Here is a 17,308-nt window from a genome sequence, read left to right as displayed (position 1 = left end):
ACCCTCTATTGCAGGGGTCAGCAACCTTTTTGTCGTAGAGTGCCATTTAGTTTCTCTGTTAATCACTGTGTGAGACAAATTAACTGTGATCAGAATTTCTAGCCATTCAGAATAAAAAAAGTACTGTATTACCTAAAAAGAAAAATTATAATAATATATTGTTTTATATAACTAATATAGCTTGTGGATGTCTAGTTTGTAACTCAAACAAAATTCAGTATATCTTTCAACAATTTTATACCATTGGCAAAGGATTTTGACCACTTTGGACGTGGCATTTGAGCCTGAGACTAATTGAAAATAATCGCTTCATTATTAACCATTTCATTTCCATCTTATTTGCATTGTGTGTTTGCCGAGCAAAGAAAATAGAGGCTCAACAGTTTAATTCCTAACTTTTTGTCACTTTGCATGACTTTTGAAGAGCACAGGGCACTCTTAACAATTGTTCCTCTTTCCTTCTCTCTCTTTCCATCTCTCTCTCTAAAGAATAGGCAATAGAAGATTTCTTAATGAGCAGGATTGAATAATTACAGGTCTTAGATGTTTTCTTGATGAGAACCTTGCAGCTCATGATGGGCCATGCAGCTCTTCTGACGATTCCTGAAGAAAAGAACAGAGGAAAGATATAGAAGAGTGAAGCTCTGTGATCAAAGAAACGAAAATCTCCCTTTCATTTCACTCTCAAGCAATATGAATCCTCCACTTCACTTCAGCCACACTGTATGGATAATACGATAGGGGGCTGCGATGGAGGGTGGGAAAAACAGTAGGAGTTTTTATACTAATTTGTAACCTTCCCTCTGACCCACATTCATTGTCTCCCAGTGACCAGGTTGAGTGAGTGACAGCCTTTGGAAGGACATCTTGCTATCGGACATCGCTCTACAGATCATCACATTTTAATGGTTCAGGTGACTTAGTAACCTCTCAATCCACATGAGGTAATGGCCTTCATTAGCAGGAGGACCGACTCTTGGGTAAGATATATATCGAGCGTTGAGCAGAACAAGGTGAAGAGAAAGAGAAAAAACTGCTCAGGATTCTTGGATGAGACTGGGATGCTCAAGGGGAAAAACAGACCTCCCCATTCTGTCTGATTTATACCCTTATAAAATGTTGATCAGATTTTTTAAATATATAATCTACCCAAAGGCATTGCTCACCTTTTGAAAGAGAGGCACTGCAAGCCACAAACCTTCACTGTGGGTGATGCGAGCGTTGAACGTGAAGGGAATGCCTGATGGTTTGTAGTCATTTGACAGCTTTGTTCCTCTACTTTGCAAGAGCACGTTTTGAAAAGTTTTTTCTCTGTAGTTCCAGTTTTGCATTAAGAGCAAGTTCATATTTGCACACAGTCAACGTAGGTCACTGCAGGCTACCCCGAATCATTGTGGGGTGAGTAAGTCACTGTCGTAATTAAAAGAAGTATAGGGACCTTTAAACATGCAGTCCTGCATCTTAAAAACAAGTTAGAGTTTTAGGGGTGTGTGTACCAAACGTCTCCGGTTACGACTGTATTCCTTGTTCCCTGAGAAGGGAACGAGACACTGCGTCGATATGATACTTTAGGGAATGCCCCCAGCATAGCTCGTCTGACGCATGAATGAAACTATTCCAATCCTGATTGGCGTTGCATCATGACGTAACAAGTAGCTCCCAGGCAGGGGAAGGCGTGGCGAAGGGACACAGTGTCTCGTTCCCTTCTCAGGGAACAAAGGTTACAGTTGTAACCCAAGACGTTCCCTTTCGAGGGAACTCGCACTGCGGCGATACGACACTTTGGGGAACGAGTACCCACTATGCCACAACAAGACCTGTCTGTCCCAATGTGAAGCTGCGCACAGGCACACTTAGGACGAGAGCACTAGAGTGCCTAGTGTAGGAGGAATGTCCAGGCTATAGAATCTGATAAAAGTATGAGGGGTGGCCCATCCTGCTGCATCACACACTTCTTAAACCGTGGCCCCTGAGAGGAGGGCTCTAGAGGATGCCATGCCTCTGGTTGAATGAGCCCTCACGGCCAAAGGTGAAGGCAAGCTGCGCACTTGATAGGCCATTTAATCAGAGATTACCTGAATGATCCAGTTACTGATGGTCTGTTTGGATGCAGGAAGCCCCTTCTTGGGGGACCCGAAGCACACCAGCAACTGGTCTGACTTCCGCCATGAAGAAGAGCTCTGGACATAAATCTTAAGGGCTTTGACAGGGCAGAGCAAATGAAGTCTTTCTTCATCCGCCGTCATGTGAGATGGGGGATGAAAAGCCTGCAGAACCGTAGGCCGTGCCACATTAGATGGCACTTTAGGCACACAGCCTGGCCTGGGATGCAAGATAGCCTTAATATCGCCTGCAGCAAACTCTAGGCACCCGTAAGATATAGAAAGGATCTGAAGATCTCCTACTCTCCTCAGAGAAGTAATGCCTAATAAAAAAGCTACCTTGAGGGAAAGGTTCTTGACTCCAGCCGACTCTGGAGGTTCAAAGGGGGCCTCGACCAGCCCTTCGAGAATCACTGCCAAGTCCTATGTGGGAGTTGCAGGTCTCATCCTCCAAGCCCCAGGGAGGAAACTTATGACCAGCTGATGTCTTCCCAAAGGGCCATCCCCCAGAGGAGTGTGGAAAGCCGTAATGGCAGCCACATATACTTTGAGTGTGGATGGGGTAAAACCAGCAGAGAAGCACTGAAGCACTCCAGCACTGAAGCCACCGGGCAGTTAGGTCCACCTCACACTCTCTACACCAGATGGTGAAACATTCCATTTGAGGTCGTACAGTTTCCTCGTGGAGAGAGCTCTAGAGCTGAGTATGGTCTCGACTACTGCTGACAGGTCAGCCTCTCTATACTGTGCCCCCTCAGGGGCCAGATCCACAGTTTCCATGACTCTGGCTGAGGGTGAAATATTGAACCCTCTGCCTGCAACAGCAGGCCCCTCCTGACTGAGATATCCTATAAAGGGCCCTCTAGGAGTGATATGCCTGAGAACCATATTCGGGCCAGCCACAATGGGGCTACAAGGAGTAGACAGACCCATCGTGACAGACCCTCTCCAGAGCTCCCAGGAGCAGAGCGATCGGGGGAAATGCGTACAGGCGCCGCCTCAGCCCCGCCTGCACCATGGCATCCAACCCCAGCGGGGCTGGATGCATGAGAGAAAACCACAGTCGACAGTGTGTTGCCTCTTGATACCCCACAAAGTGTGAGAGGAGAGAGCTAGACCGAACGGAAGAACCCGATATTGGAACGCTTCGTCGCCGAAAGCGAACCTCAGGAAATTCCAAATATCCATCCTTCCATCTTACAGGAAGTATGTGTCCTTCAGATCTATCGTGACAAACCAATCCTTGGATTTGGTGGAAATAGTAAGCCTCTTGAACCTGAATTGATCTAGAATTGGACGCAACCCCCCAGCTACGAACACTGACTGGCCTCAAGCCTTTGGGGCAGACACTGCAGCGTGCACTCGCTGGAAACTCGATGTGTCCTGAAGCGCACTTTACTGCGGAATACAAACATCGATTTTCTGAGGGCTCCTTGGAGGAGTGGAAACTTCAGAGGTCTGCGCATAGCGACAGGAATTATTTATTATATTTTTTTAATTCCTCAGAATTAAATGCAACCATAATAACCAGACAAGTAAAACATGGTCTGAAGGGTGAAATATTAAGCTCATAGTCAGATATTCCATCATTTTAATTAATTAAAATTAAATGCAGCCATAATAAACAGACAAGTGAATCATGGTCTGAATTGTAGGCTGAATTAAAATATTTAGCTCAAAGTCAGATAATATTCCACCATTTTAATTAATCAGAATTAAATGCAGCCTTAAACACCAGACAAGTGAAACCCAGTATGAATGATAGGCTGAATAAAAATATCTAACTCCTCAAAGCCAGATAATATTTATTTATGTATATTGGTCTCGTAATCCACACGTTGCCTCGACAACGCGAGATACGAGCCGTTCATAATACATATCGGCTTTCTTTAACGTGGTCAAGAAGACACACGCATTCAGCTATGCTTATGGTAACAATTCAAGTTCCCACAGGACAAACAACACCAAATAGCTTCCGTGTATGCCGTCACGTTACGTCATGATGCAACGCCAATCAGGATTGGAATGGTTTCATTCATGCTTCAGGCGCGCTATGCTGGAGCATTACCCAAAGTGTCATTTTGACGCAGTGCGAGCCTTCAAAAGGGAACCCTTGGTTGCTAGGGTTTTACTATGTTGTTCTAAATGGTTTTTAGGGTGTTGCTAGAACCCTTAGCATACCTCACATCTCAAAACTTGCTGTCTTAGTGTTAGACTGTGGCCAGGTCTATGCTGTGTGGTTGCTCTGGTACTCAAAGTAGTCAACCAGACAAAAAAACACCTTATAAATCATTCATGTCTGAAACACTTAACAGTACAGGACAAATGAATCCTGTTGTAACGAGTCAGCTCAGAGGGGAAATATTAATAATCAATAATAACTGGTTATGATTAATTATGAATATTTGGGTCAGTTAATAGTATTAACTTGATGTAGCTAACTTAATATTACAATCACTTAATCAGTTCGTCCAACAAACTCTTGATTATTCATTTATTCTAAGAAAAGGGTATCTTCCATGGCCATGTAAGAATAATTATTTCTTAGCATGAACAGCGCTTTGAGCATTTAACAAGATCAAAAATCGTATAAAAGACTTTGTTTTTGCAAGCAGTGAAGTCGAACCAAATACATGTTGTGCACAAGTTTTATTAACTAAATCATGAACATAACTAAACTAAACAAACATACATACATGTATACATACATAGATGGTGAAAGTGACAGAATGAAACCGGAGGTAGGAAATGGAACTATGGTAAAGATCCATTTAACTATGAAAAGAACCATAAATATTATCATTTTCAAAGCACCTTCTTAAATTGATACTTGCATTGCATGGCTTTGCAGTGGACACAATTCTTGAAGTTGTTGAAAATTGACGTCGTTGACGGTTCCGTGAGTGTCAAATGTTGAAGTTGCAATCGTTTTCTTCTCCGTTGGATGAAGATGATGAACTTGCATGGGTCTCTCTCCATGAGCACATGGCTGGTTGAGTCAAGGCCTGACAGGCTAGGGTCATAGCATGTGGGTGCCATGAGCCATTTGGGGGAGGGGGTCTCAGACACCCACCCGAATTAAGCAGCCCAGAGTTCCAGCAAAACAAGAGTTGATCGTTGCCCGTTCAGTGATGGTAAGGTTGCAGTTTTCTGGATTGGAGAAAAGGCAGTCTAACTCCCTCTGGGAGCGTGAAAGCATGGCCGACGGTGCTCACGGCCTGCTGGGCCCTTGGGCCCCAGTGAAGGGGGGTTCCCCAGTATCAGCAGCAGTGTTGCGGCCGGATGAGAAAAACTAAGAGAGTGAGGTCACTGTGGACTGTCTCTAATAAAGCCTGAGAAAAAGTCCCACCTCCGAGTTTGCTTTACCAATGAGAAGGGTGGACTTTCTGGCGGGAGTTTCCTCTGTGGGCAAGATTTATGAGTCTTTGTCCTAAGAGAGGTTAGACCTCTGCATTACCCTTTTTCTGTTCATTAATGCTCACATAGATATAACAAATCCACACTGAATTCTAAGAGAAGGTGATGCCAATCAAAGTGTGAGTCATTAAATGAAGATTAATTAGGTAGGAGACATGATACAGGTGAGGTTACATTGACCGTTGGTTGGTAAAATGCATACCATAGTATATACATAATAGTACACAAGACAGTGAATCATTCACACAGTTGCTGGTATGCATGTTCACTTATAGATCAGTTAGCCTATGATTAATGCATCAAAGTCTGTATTAAAGATTGTTTCTGTCTTCCCATTGTCTCTCTCTTACGCATGTGGCCACATTCCTTGACAGCAATAAAAGCAACTTATCTGATCGTATCCATGGTAACCCAAAGGCCCCTCTTGCACCCACTAGGGGGATGGGGCCACAGGTCCCAGAGTGAGTTTTAAAGATTATCTGTTAACCATACCAAATAATTGTGTCTGATTGGTCTCTGTTGCTACACTGTTTAATATTAGTGTTTTCTGTTTAAGCTAAATGTTTGTATGAGGAAAAAGTTGACTAACCTCTACCATGAGTATTATTAGGCTAACCTTTAGAAAAATATGCCGCTTGTCCACTGCATGGTACGGCTCGGCTCGATTAGCTTTTCCACTGGAATTTAGTACCGCTTCAAAGTGGGTGGGATTAAAGACTGATCATTATAGTTGTGCCGCCATTACTGCTGTGACATCATCATAAATGCAACACAAACAAATGCACAACACAGGAGCAATGGATAATATTGATGGAATGGTGTTCTTGATTCTTGGCACGTGTATGTTTTTCATTGCAAGACGAAGAAGTTTGTTTGTTTGGGTTTTGTGTTTCATCGCAAATCCAATGACGCTGGTAGTGACGATTCTCTCTGACCAGACAGTGATCTGCATTGCTTACACGTCACAGTTTAGTATCGATACGGCTCGCTTGGAACCTCAACAAAGGTGGTACTTGAGCCATACCATGCAGTGGAAAAGCGTCAAAAGTGAGCCTTGCCATGCAGTGGTAATAGCTCTAATAGTTACCATTGTCATAACAGTAGCTTAACCATTAGCATGAGAAACAGTCTACCAGAACCTAACTTTTATCTAACAGTCATGCTTACCTTACCAAACACCACTAAAGTTAGTTACTATCAGCTGAAGAGGTGGTTTTCATAAAATTAGGAAAAAAATCAATTTTACAAGTAGATTGTAAATGAGGTCTGATGGTATAATGGTCAAATGTGAGCACCATCTTTCAAACATGAATCTACACTGAAGATTAAAGAAACACATTAAAACACCCACTACTCTTGTCCCCTTTAAATTTCCATTAAGCCCAGACATGCTTGTTTTTATTTTCCTCGCTGTTAGTATCGTTCTGTCTGTTATCCCTGCTAAAAAGATAGCTTAGTAACATTATTTGTTGCGTCTGAAATCGCGTACTATCTGAGTAGGTACTACATTTGAATTTGGACTTACTTCTCGTCTGTTAAAAAAGTATGTTCTATATAGTATGAATGTGTGTATTATAAATGTAATCTGGACTTACTACATCGACCATGTTGTCTTTATCATGTGACCTACCAGCGTCAGTTGCGTCACTTCAACTCCATTCATAAATCCCCTTCTGTGGCCTCATGGGATAGGAAAGTATCCATCGAATGCGCACTTCAGAATCTTGCCGGAAATAGTAGGTTATCCGGGGACTTTTTGCCTACTGTTTTCAAACACTATGTATTCGGACATACTACTCCATTAACATACTGTTTTTCACATGCTATATAGTAGGGAAGTATTCGGTTTCAGTGTGTGTTTTGGTTGCTCGTGTGCTGTTCTGTCCTCACCAGGCTGTTAAGTCTTGATCATTTGTCTTGACAGATTTTACTTTTCAGCTAACATCGCCTCTTTTTTTTTTAAGGTTGGACCTTTCCCCTGAGAGTGGTTTTCTGTACTAATTGTCTAACAATTAAATTAATTAAATTAAACTAATTAAAACACTGCTGCTAAAATATATATTATAGATAGATAGATAGATGATAGATAGATAGATGATAGATAGATAGATAGATAGATAGATAGATAGATAGATAGATAGATAGATAGATAGATAGATAGATAGATAGATAGATAGATAGATAGATAGATAGATAGATAGATAGATAGATAGATGTGATCTCTCTATAACATTTCCAAAGTTAACGTTGACTCGCTCTGTATTCTAGCCTCAGGCACAAACAAAGATTTTAATAAAACATACATTGATCTTGTAGTTAAGAAATGCTTTAGAAAGTGAATAAAAAAAGTTATAAATGCTATTCTTCCCATCCTTTAAAAAGTAATTAATAATCAGATCAACCATTAAATAAAGCAGAATTCCTGCCTTTTCTACACAAGTTATAATAATCAAGGAATTAAGTTTATTTTTCTAGGTTAATATCACTTATTGTCACGTTTTGGGTGTTTGTTTCTTGTTCCTGTATTTGGTCTGTCATGTGATCCCCATGGTTTTAGTCTTGTGATCCTGCCATGTGTTACCTTAGGCTTGTTCGACTTGAACCGGCGCTGCGCAGACCGATCGGTTGATGACATCAAAGTACCGCGAGAGCGATTCAAAAGCATAAGGAGCCGTCTGCTCTCTAATCGCTCTCGCGGTACTTTGATGTCATCAACCGATCGGTCTGTGCAGCGCCGGTTCAAGTCGAACAAGCCTCTTGTCTGTTGTGTCATGTTGTAATTGATTTATTGTTAATTGTTCACAGGTGTCCCTTGTCTTGTCATTAGTATTGTGTGCCTCAGCCAAGGTGACTGTTTAAATGAGGTCCGTGCGTTCGGTCTTAAAGGGGCAGTTTAATAAACCCACTGCTGTTTTAATGTTAATTAAACACTGGACAAATAAATTACTCACTGCTCTTGACTAAATAGGCTACCCTTTTCAACTTTACAAAAAGATCCATCTATATTAAATTTATCCAGTAATGAATATGAAATTTTTTCACATTTTATTACTTTATTCAAATTTCTGTACCTGTAGATCTACCCGAAAAACTCTAAAAACACTGTTTATTTCATTTGTAGCCTTTTTTTGTTCTATTGTATTTATTTGTAAGTTGATTATTCGTTCGTATTTTGTTGCTGACTGCTTACCTTTAATAATGTTTTAAATTCCCATTAATTAGGCAGGAAGTTTTTGTTGAAGTATCAAAATTGGGTTAAATAATTGATATTTCACTGGTGTCTGAACATTTCTACCACTGACCCAATCCTCAGCACTGACCCTTCTGGAGCTGCTCTAGTCTAAATATGTGCTGTGCTATTCATTAAAAGATAAAATATGATAGAGTATTAGAATGTACAGTAACAGAAGCTCATACAGTACAGTGCATTTTGGCAGGCCTAATTAAGCATGGAAATTATTGTTACGAACCCTGTTGTTAAAAATGCTCGTTTCATAAGGGTTCAGCAACATAAAAGGAAACGCAAGGCAAAGAGCAGTTTAAAGCATTTATTTTCAGACTAACAAATGACTGCACAAACTCACGTCTCTCAAGTTCTCTCTCTCCGCATGTAACACATTTTCTCTACACTAACATCAACATAGACATACCAAACACTAACAAATAAAACAAAGTAGTGGCACAATACAAAGAACACAGCTTGAGTTGATCAGCCGGCTGGACATCATGACGCGCACGGAGTTCACCGCTGCGTGTCTCACCCTCCTGCACACTCCACTTATATGTTCAGCACGAGCCATCAGAGCAACGAATCACAGGTGCGCAGGGGAGGAGCCTACACTCAGAAAGAAACACCAATTAGAAGACGAGACAAACATACACACAAAAATACACAGGCAACACCCATAAGGCTGAGGCCGTAACAATTGAAAGAAATATATTTGATTAACGAATTAAGCCAACTAATATGATTTAAATTATCTTGGTTTATCTAGTAATACATTTAAAAATTACAAATGCAGTGAAAATTCAGGGATCTGTTACGGTATCGGTATCTCGTTCTGCAAAAAGTGGTATCGGTGCATCCCTAATTCAAAATATTGTGATTTGTTTTGTTGTTTTTGTTGAAAACATAAAATTGCTTCACGATACATCAACTCTGCAGCCCGTCTGAGATATAGAGCTATTTCTCATGGCTATGAGCATGATATTAAGTATATAATAAAACTTTCATTCTTCAGGTCAATCATATATATTGGAATATATATAATGGAAAAAAATTCAGTTTCAACATCCTTTCAATGGTTAAGAGGATTTCCATGCCTGACAGCGCTGGTCAATGGATTGACCTCTATGAAGTGAAACATCAGATACCGTTTAATTTGAGTAAAAAAATAAAATTAAATAAATAAAAATAATAATAAAGATATTGTTTGATAAGTGCCGAAAAGTCCGTGAAAGTCCTCGAATTTCATTTGACAGATTCTGTACGAACCCTGTAATTGTTCCATGTCCAGGCTCCTGTAGTCTTGTTTTCTAGTCCATGTCCATATCCATGTTCATGTTCATGTTCTTGCCTTTGAGTTTTCATGCCTTGCCATGTTTTTGTTTTATGTTTGATTGTGTTCTTTTTGTAAATTGTGTTTGGGTTCTCACCTCACTTGCCTCCATTGGACTTCAATTGTTACACTTACAGGGAGAAGAAAGGAACATAAAAAGCAGCAAAAATAAACATTCTGTCGACATTTCTCGCGCTTATTTCATTCTAATCCCATATGGCTTTTTTTCTTCTGTAGAATACAAAAAGACAAATTCTGAAGACTGCTGTTTTTGATGAATCAACTGAATCGAATGAAAAGGATGCAAATGCACCATAAAAGTAGTCCATGTGACTTTTTTCATATACATATGTACATATTTGTTTTATATTGCATTATATTTTAGTTGTTATTCAGCGTTCATTTGAATTGATTTGCAACTAGATGAGAATCAAATTAGTCTGATCCATAAACAAATCCTTCGCCAGTTTTGTGATCTGAATAAATTGATTAGATCTGACTCAAAATAACTACTGGCTAAGCTGTGAATCATTCACACCAGTTCTGAGAATTTAATCAACGGATTCATTAAAAAAAAAAGTTCTGACATTGCTACATCTCTTATGAAAGCCTTTGAAATTTTTCAAAATGACTTGGAATATGGTTCACAGTATGTATGGACCACTTTTATGATACTTCTATGATGCTTTTGTGTCCTTGTAGCAATTCTAAAAGTTTCCTTTTAGTTTTCCACAGTCATGCAGGTTTGGAATAACATGAGGGTGAGTAGTAATGACAGAATTGTAATTTTTGGGAGAACGTTTAAGGACAACAGAACACACCAGAATGAGCAGTCATGGTGTCTGCAGCTTAGATTTCCCTTTCTTGCCCTGCTTCCTCCTTGACTGCTGTACCTGAAGATAGCATTTTTGTTTTAAATGTCAGTGATGGATTAGCTGGCTGGTCAGGGGTCACTGACGGCCATGTAGTTTGTAATGGCTTGAGTTGCGTGATTACCGGTGCTGATGAGCCGACTGAAAGATGGTTATGCCAGGAATCAATGAGCCTGTTAATACTGTTTTGGCTCAAAGTGCCTTTTAAGAGATTCGGCTAATCGCAGCAGGCATTTTAATTGAGCAAGATATTAACGCCGGTGTAACTCAGACGGTGCTCTGACAAAAATATTAATTCAAAGACCCTGCTGGTCTGTCCGTAACTCAGGCCAGAAAGAGACATTTCTCTTATGCCTCAAGCTTTCTAAAGGGTGAGTATTAGTTCAGTTATCCTCTTGGAGTAGATATGGATGCAGTGTCTGTATAGATGTAGGCGTTCTGCTAACATCAACTCCTAATATACACAAAATTATATATATATATATTTTTTTTTTTTTACTCATTCTCCTTCCCACAATTACACAGAGACTTCTTAGTCAGATTATCTTGCATATTACATTAGATAGTGATTACTATCTATTGTAATATGTAATATTGTAATAGATAGTGATTACCCCCCCCCCCCCCCCCCCCCCCCCCATCACATTATAGTACACCTTATTCAAAATTCTGTATGTACGATTTTGGTGTTCATCAGAACGACAGCTCAGGCTACCTGCAGCTTCCATTCCTTTGAGATATTGTTTCCTGTTTCCAAACTGCAGCAGTGACATCTAGTGGTCTAGTGGAGGACTGCGCATGTGCAGGGCTGCATTCTGAGATTAAAACTCAACACTCATCAATAGGGGGTCCCTGGCCGAGCTCCATCTCCATCCATCAAGGTTGAAGACCCCTGCTTTAGTAAAACATTAATTTAGATCAATATCTAACATCACTACATTATTAATTACTGTACTCATTCAGATAGTTAGAAATTTCATGAAAAATTCTTCACGGACCCCCAGCAGCGCCATAATGGACTTCCAGGGGTTGAAAACCCTAGGTCTATAGGCTATTACTGTACAAGCCTGCTGCTATGGATTATATTAAGAGGCATCTAAAATTGTCCCTCTATGTCTTATGAGATTTACTTCAGATTTCATTATGAAAAAGACACAGCAGTAGCTATTGATTCATGAGTCACTGAAGTTAAACTTGATTTATAACTTTTTGTTGAAGTGAACTTTTATTATTGGATTATTATTGATTTGTATTGCTTTTGGTTGAACCTACATTTTATTTTTGGTTATTGTTTCTTTTATTATTGGTTAACATTTATTTATTATTGGTTGAACTTAACTTTTATTATTTAATAATGTTTTCATTTAATATGAATTGTTCTATTTCTGAATTATTTATTACTCTTAATTGTATTATTTGTTAAAGTTAATATTTATTTATTTATTTATTTATTCATTCATTATTGGTTGAACCTAACTTTTATTATTTAATTATTAATTATATTTTTATATTTTTTTATTTTTTATAGTCACAGGTTTTATTAAATATTGTACAAAAAAACGTTATTACATAGAGAAAGGTACCTGGCTGAGGTCTCGTGGCCTGTAATGGTTAAAAACCTGTCAATGATGCTCAACAAGCTCAATCTTATTATTCCTTATACAATAAAACCCACTGAAAAGTCTCCCAACAGAAAAACCACTCTAGCGGGACCACACACAGACTCCGACATCTCATTTCCGAAGGCTTAAATAGGAACATAGTGAAGCTTGTGGTGTTAAAACAGTGATTTTCTGTTTGTAGTCGCGGCAGCGTCTTCTTGGCGCTCACGCTGGGAGCTCAGGTCCAGTTCCAGCAGGTGAGTGCAGGCCCAGTTAATAAACCTCATGTCTGCTCCCTGTGGAAATCAACCAGAACCTGACCTACATCAATGACTATGTTTCCTCTCCCTACACACAATGTTTTATTCATGAGAACTTTCACTAGATATTCTCTGCTTTATATATTCCTTTTTCCTCTGAGAGAAACAAGTCGTTCTTGTCGGTATGTCGACGCCCGGACGCAATCACTTCTCATATCCCGCTGGACTGATCCCAGACCTGTAGTCTCATATCCTGCTGTATGAAGTGAGGTCAAAGAACAGTGATTTCACTAATAAAAACTGTATTGCAAGGTGCTCCCAGGTTACATAAAGAATTGTTTTTACACAGTAGATTAGAGCTCCTTTTAACAGTGCAAAAACTTGCTTTCAATCTTTTCTCCCTGGAGAAATATTGTTTTGCCTTTTTTTCAGCTTGGTAGGTATAGCCATGTGAATTGTTTAACAGAGGAGCCAGTATCCTCAACACTTTAAGACATGGATTTGTTTATTATTGGTCTTAATCTAGACTAGGTTTCATATACAGCCAGAAACCTGAAACCACCCATTTCCACCTGGTTGTAACATCTCAGATGATCTGATCACAGTCAGCCAGCGCTAAATAAACCGAAAACATCTTGTCTCAATCAACCACATTGGAAGGTAGTTGATGTATGCTAATGTTTGTTTGTGTATATAAATATTTTTTTTCTTTTTCTTTCTAGATCTACATTCCTTGCAGAACTGCTTTGATTCTGGCAAATGAGGACATTGATTTCAAACATTGAGGAGTGTGCAAGTGAATGCAGCTGGATCTTGCATCATATCCCAGAATCCTGTGCAACCCTACATCTGCATATATTCACTAGCAAACACTGTTATTGGCCCATGGTTTTACCCCTCAATTTAAATGTATAGTTCCGGTATGACTTTCTTTTGTTCCGTGGAGTACAAAAGGAGTTATGTAACGAAATGTCCAAGCAGCTCTTCTCCTTGCAATGAAAGTCTGTTGTCTCTGATCCCCATCCAATTTCATTACATTTCATGGACATTTTGCATTGTCATTTTTGTTCCACAGAATAATAATTAGTCGGATTTGGAACCATATAAAGGTGACCAAATGGTGACAGAAGTTTAATTTAATCGGTTTCCATAATCTTGTTGTTTTGTTTGTTTTTTTACTGAAACTGTAGAAAACTGAAAAAAAATTATCTGAAGGTTATTGTAATTTTAGAGTAATTACTGTAAAGAGTTTAGACACCCCGTTAGGTTAATCTAGAGGTTCTAGAGTTTCACTGCAGAGTTGAGCTCCAACTTTCCTCAAGACACCATGCTTGTAAGTTTCTAGTAAGACCTTGACCTTGACCCCTGTGTCTGACTTCCTGCACGGTACGATGTACTCTGTGCTGCTTGATGCGGCAAGCGGCGAAAATAGACCTGCTACCTATTCTCTGCGGAGCGGAGCGACGCTTCTGGGACGCTTCTGAGACGCGCTGCGTCCGCAGCTGGTGGACTTAAGAGCACTGACTATAATGGCCGCGATTAGCTCCGGCATCTGCAACGCTGACGTTCCGCGCCGTAGACGGATCCAGTGGATTTTAGGGGTTAAGCCCAATTTATACTTCTGCGTCGAAATTACACCGTAGCTACGTCATAAGCCCAATTTATACTTCTGGGTCGAACTTACGCCGTAGCTACGCCATAGGCTGTGCGTAGCGCGCGTACCCTTCGGCGTACCCTGACGTGCACCTCTCCAAAAATGTAACAACGCGTCAATTCTACGCGGACGCGTGCGCTGTGATTGGTCTGCTCAAACCGCTCCCTCGGGTTTCACATGCTCCCTCTGCGTGCGTCTAAGCGGACAACGACGCAGAAGTATAAATTAAAACCAATGCGTAGTCTACGGCGTAGAGGGTCCGGCCTATGTCCGACGCAGAAGTATAAATTGGGCTGTAGGCTGTGCGTAGCGAGCGTACCCTTCGGCGTACCCTGAAGTGCACCTCTCCAAAAATGTAACAACGCAGCAATTCAACGCGGACGCAAGCGCTGTGATTGGTCTGCTCAAACCGCTCCCTCGGGTTTCACATGCTCTCTCTGCGTGCGTCAACGCGGACAACGACGCAGAAGTATAAATTAAAACCAAAGTGTAGTCTACGGCGTAGAGGCTCCGGCGTAGGTCCGACGCAGAAGTATAATCAGCCTTTAGGCCCATGACATTCTGGCTGCGTGGTGTAAGCGTCTCAGCTGCGTGGTGTGTCCGTTTTTATTTCGGCTCCCATGTTAATAGGTTAGAGCTTGCAGACTGCCTGCGTGACACGCGCGTCTCAGGCGCGGCTTGAACTGCGCGGAAAACGCGTGCATGCTAGAAATAGAACCGACGCCTATTTTTCACGCGACACGCAAGCGTGTTGGAAGCGTTTCCAGGCAAAATAGAATAGGAAAAGATGTTTATATGTTATTTTGTACACGAATACATATTAATAAATTACATTTTGATGGTTGAAAGTCTAGGTTTTGACAAATTCAGATATAAATATAGGCCTAATTATCAATTTTCTAATATCGCACCTTTCAATACAGAACGAAATATTCTGTAGTCTATTTTGCTGTCAATACTGCTGACAGTGTCTTTATCAGTAGCCTTTATGTAGGCCTATGCTTAACACGAAGTATAGGGCTTCCTCAACTCTCTCCCATATGTCGAACAAGGGTGATCCGTGTCAGCAGCGCCGCGTCAGGCACGTTTCTGGTGTGCAAAGACACAGAAAACGCGACGCAGCCGCCACGCAACAGAAACGTCACACTCACGCCACGCAGCCAGTGTGTCATGGGCCTCCTTGAAGCTGAACTCTGCAGGACAGTGGCCCGCAGGAGCAGGATTGGACACCCATGTTTTAGAGATGTATCTATTACAAAAGCACAGAGAGATTTTAATGTGCTGTTATCTCTCTCTCTCTCTCTCTCTCTCTATGTCTCTATTCATGTCTCTATTCATCCTGCTTTTCCTCTTTCTCCCCATAACCTTATCCTGTCTTCACTTAGCCTTAAATGCCTCCAATCCACGATTCTGATTTAGTGGGCCATTAAAAAGTTTTATAGCACCAGATGACATCATGGGCCAGTCGGACGTGGTAGCGAATATGAATCTCCTGGGCCTCGCAGAAATCTAGTGTCCTCTCCAGGGAAGAATTCCCTTGTAACTAATACCGTAACAGTGAGTGTGAGGTCTCAGCAGCTGTTCTGACACAACAGGAGACAAAATGCCCACCTAATTACTCTAATTAACATTTCCCCTTAATGTATTTAATTAAATTGCTTCAGTTTAATCTGTTGCAGCACTTTAATTTTGCCAGAGCTCTCAGCCCAAGCGTTTAAACTTTATAAGCCAGTATATCAATATTTAAGACATTCTTGTCCTTGGAGTTTATTGCTTCCACAAACAGAAGCCAGAGTGGTCAAATAAACATTAAAAAACAACTGGGTGTGGGCATAAAGGCCCATTCAAACCAAGGAAAGTAAATATAAAGATAACGATATTGTTACGTGTGGGTTTTTGTTGTGTCTTGTATATCACGTGATCCCTTGTTTGTCATGTGATCCTGCCATGTGTCTTGTCTTTTGTTTGTTGTTGCTCAGTGTCCACAGGTGTTCCTCGTCCATGTTTATTAGTCTCCCCAGGTGTTTCTCATTAACCACGCCCCCTTGTTATCTTGTTTAGCTTGTTTGTCTGTGTATTTAAACCCCTGTGTTTCAGTTGTTGGCGGTCGGTTGTTCTGTTGCGTTGCAGCAAGGATGAAGCAGAGAGTGAATCCAATCGCAAGCACTTTAATAATCCAACCAACAGAATATCCAGGGTAAACTCAGAATAAGGCACACGGAACAAGGAAACTGGGAACAACACACATCAAACAACCGACAGCCAACAACTGAAACACAGGGGTTTAAATACACAGACAACCAAGCTAAACAAGATAACAAGGGGGCGTGGTTAATGAGAAACACCTGGGGAGACTAATAAACATGGACGAGGAACACCTGTGGACACTGAGCAACAACAAACAAAAGACAAGACACATGGCAGGATCACATGACAAACAAGGGATCATGTTATATACAAGACACAACAAAAACCCACATGTAACAGATATAGATTTAGTTATAAAAATTGTTCTCAAAATTAAAAAATAGCAGAGTTCACACCACAGCTATAACACAATACCGTTTATTAGTTTTCATTTTCTGTTATAATATCTGTTCAGCTTTTCCTTAAAAAATAAAGGCATTTTTTTATGTGCATCACCCATCTTTCATTGTAACGCTAAAACCCTTGCAAAAACTGTGTGGAATGACACAAGAAGCCTAACTGCCTTAATGAGTGAGTCATTAGAATCATTCACTGAACCGATTCAAACATTAATTCATTTAGGAGTTAAATAAGTGACTTTGAAGTCCTTCTCTCCGTCTCTTTCAGTCCCTTGTGGAACTCTCGCAATTAGTTTA

The 17,308-nt window shown here is 40.6% G+C and overlaps 1 protein-coding gene across 1 annotated transcript in view; it reads left to right on the top strand.

Annotated features, from left to right (window-relative positions):
- The window catches only part of gbe1a (glucan (1,4-alpha-), branching enzyme 1a), a 159,126-nt gene extending 145,293 nt beyond the window's left edge, over positions 1 to 13,833 (top strand). The window contains exon 16 of the mRNA XM_077242774.1: positions 13,534 to 13,833. Coding sequence (XP_077098889.1) covers positions 13,534 to 13,596 — 63 coding nt within the window. The 3' untranslated portion in view covers positions 13,597 to 13,833. The remainder of the gene's footprint in view (positions 1 to 13,533) is intronic.
- The last annotated feature ends 3,475 nt before the right edge of the window (positions 13,834 to 17,308 follow it).

The sequence above is a fragment of the Siphateles boraxobius genome, unplaced genomic scaffold (genome assembly GCF_051911475.1).
Source record: "Siphateles boraxobius isolate OS27281-9 unplaced genomic scaffold, OSU_SipBor_1 25, whole genome shotgun sequence".
NCBI classification, from domain to species: Eukaryota; Metazoa; Chordata; class Actinopteri; order Cypriniformes; family Leuciscidae; genus Siphateles; species Siphateles boraxobius.
The sequence above is the reverse complement of the archived record's forward strand: the minus strand, read 5'-3'. Positions and strand labels throughout refer to the sequence as shown.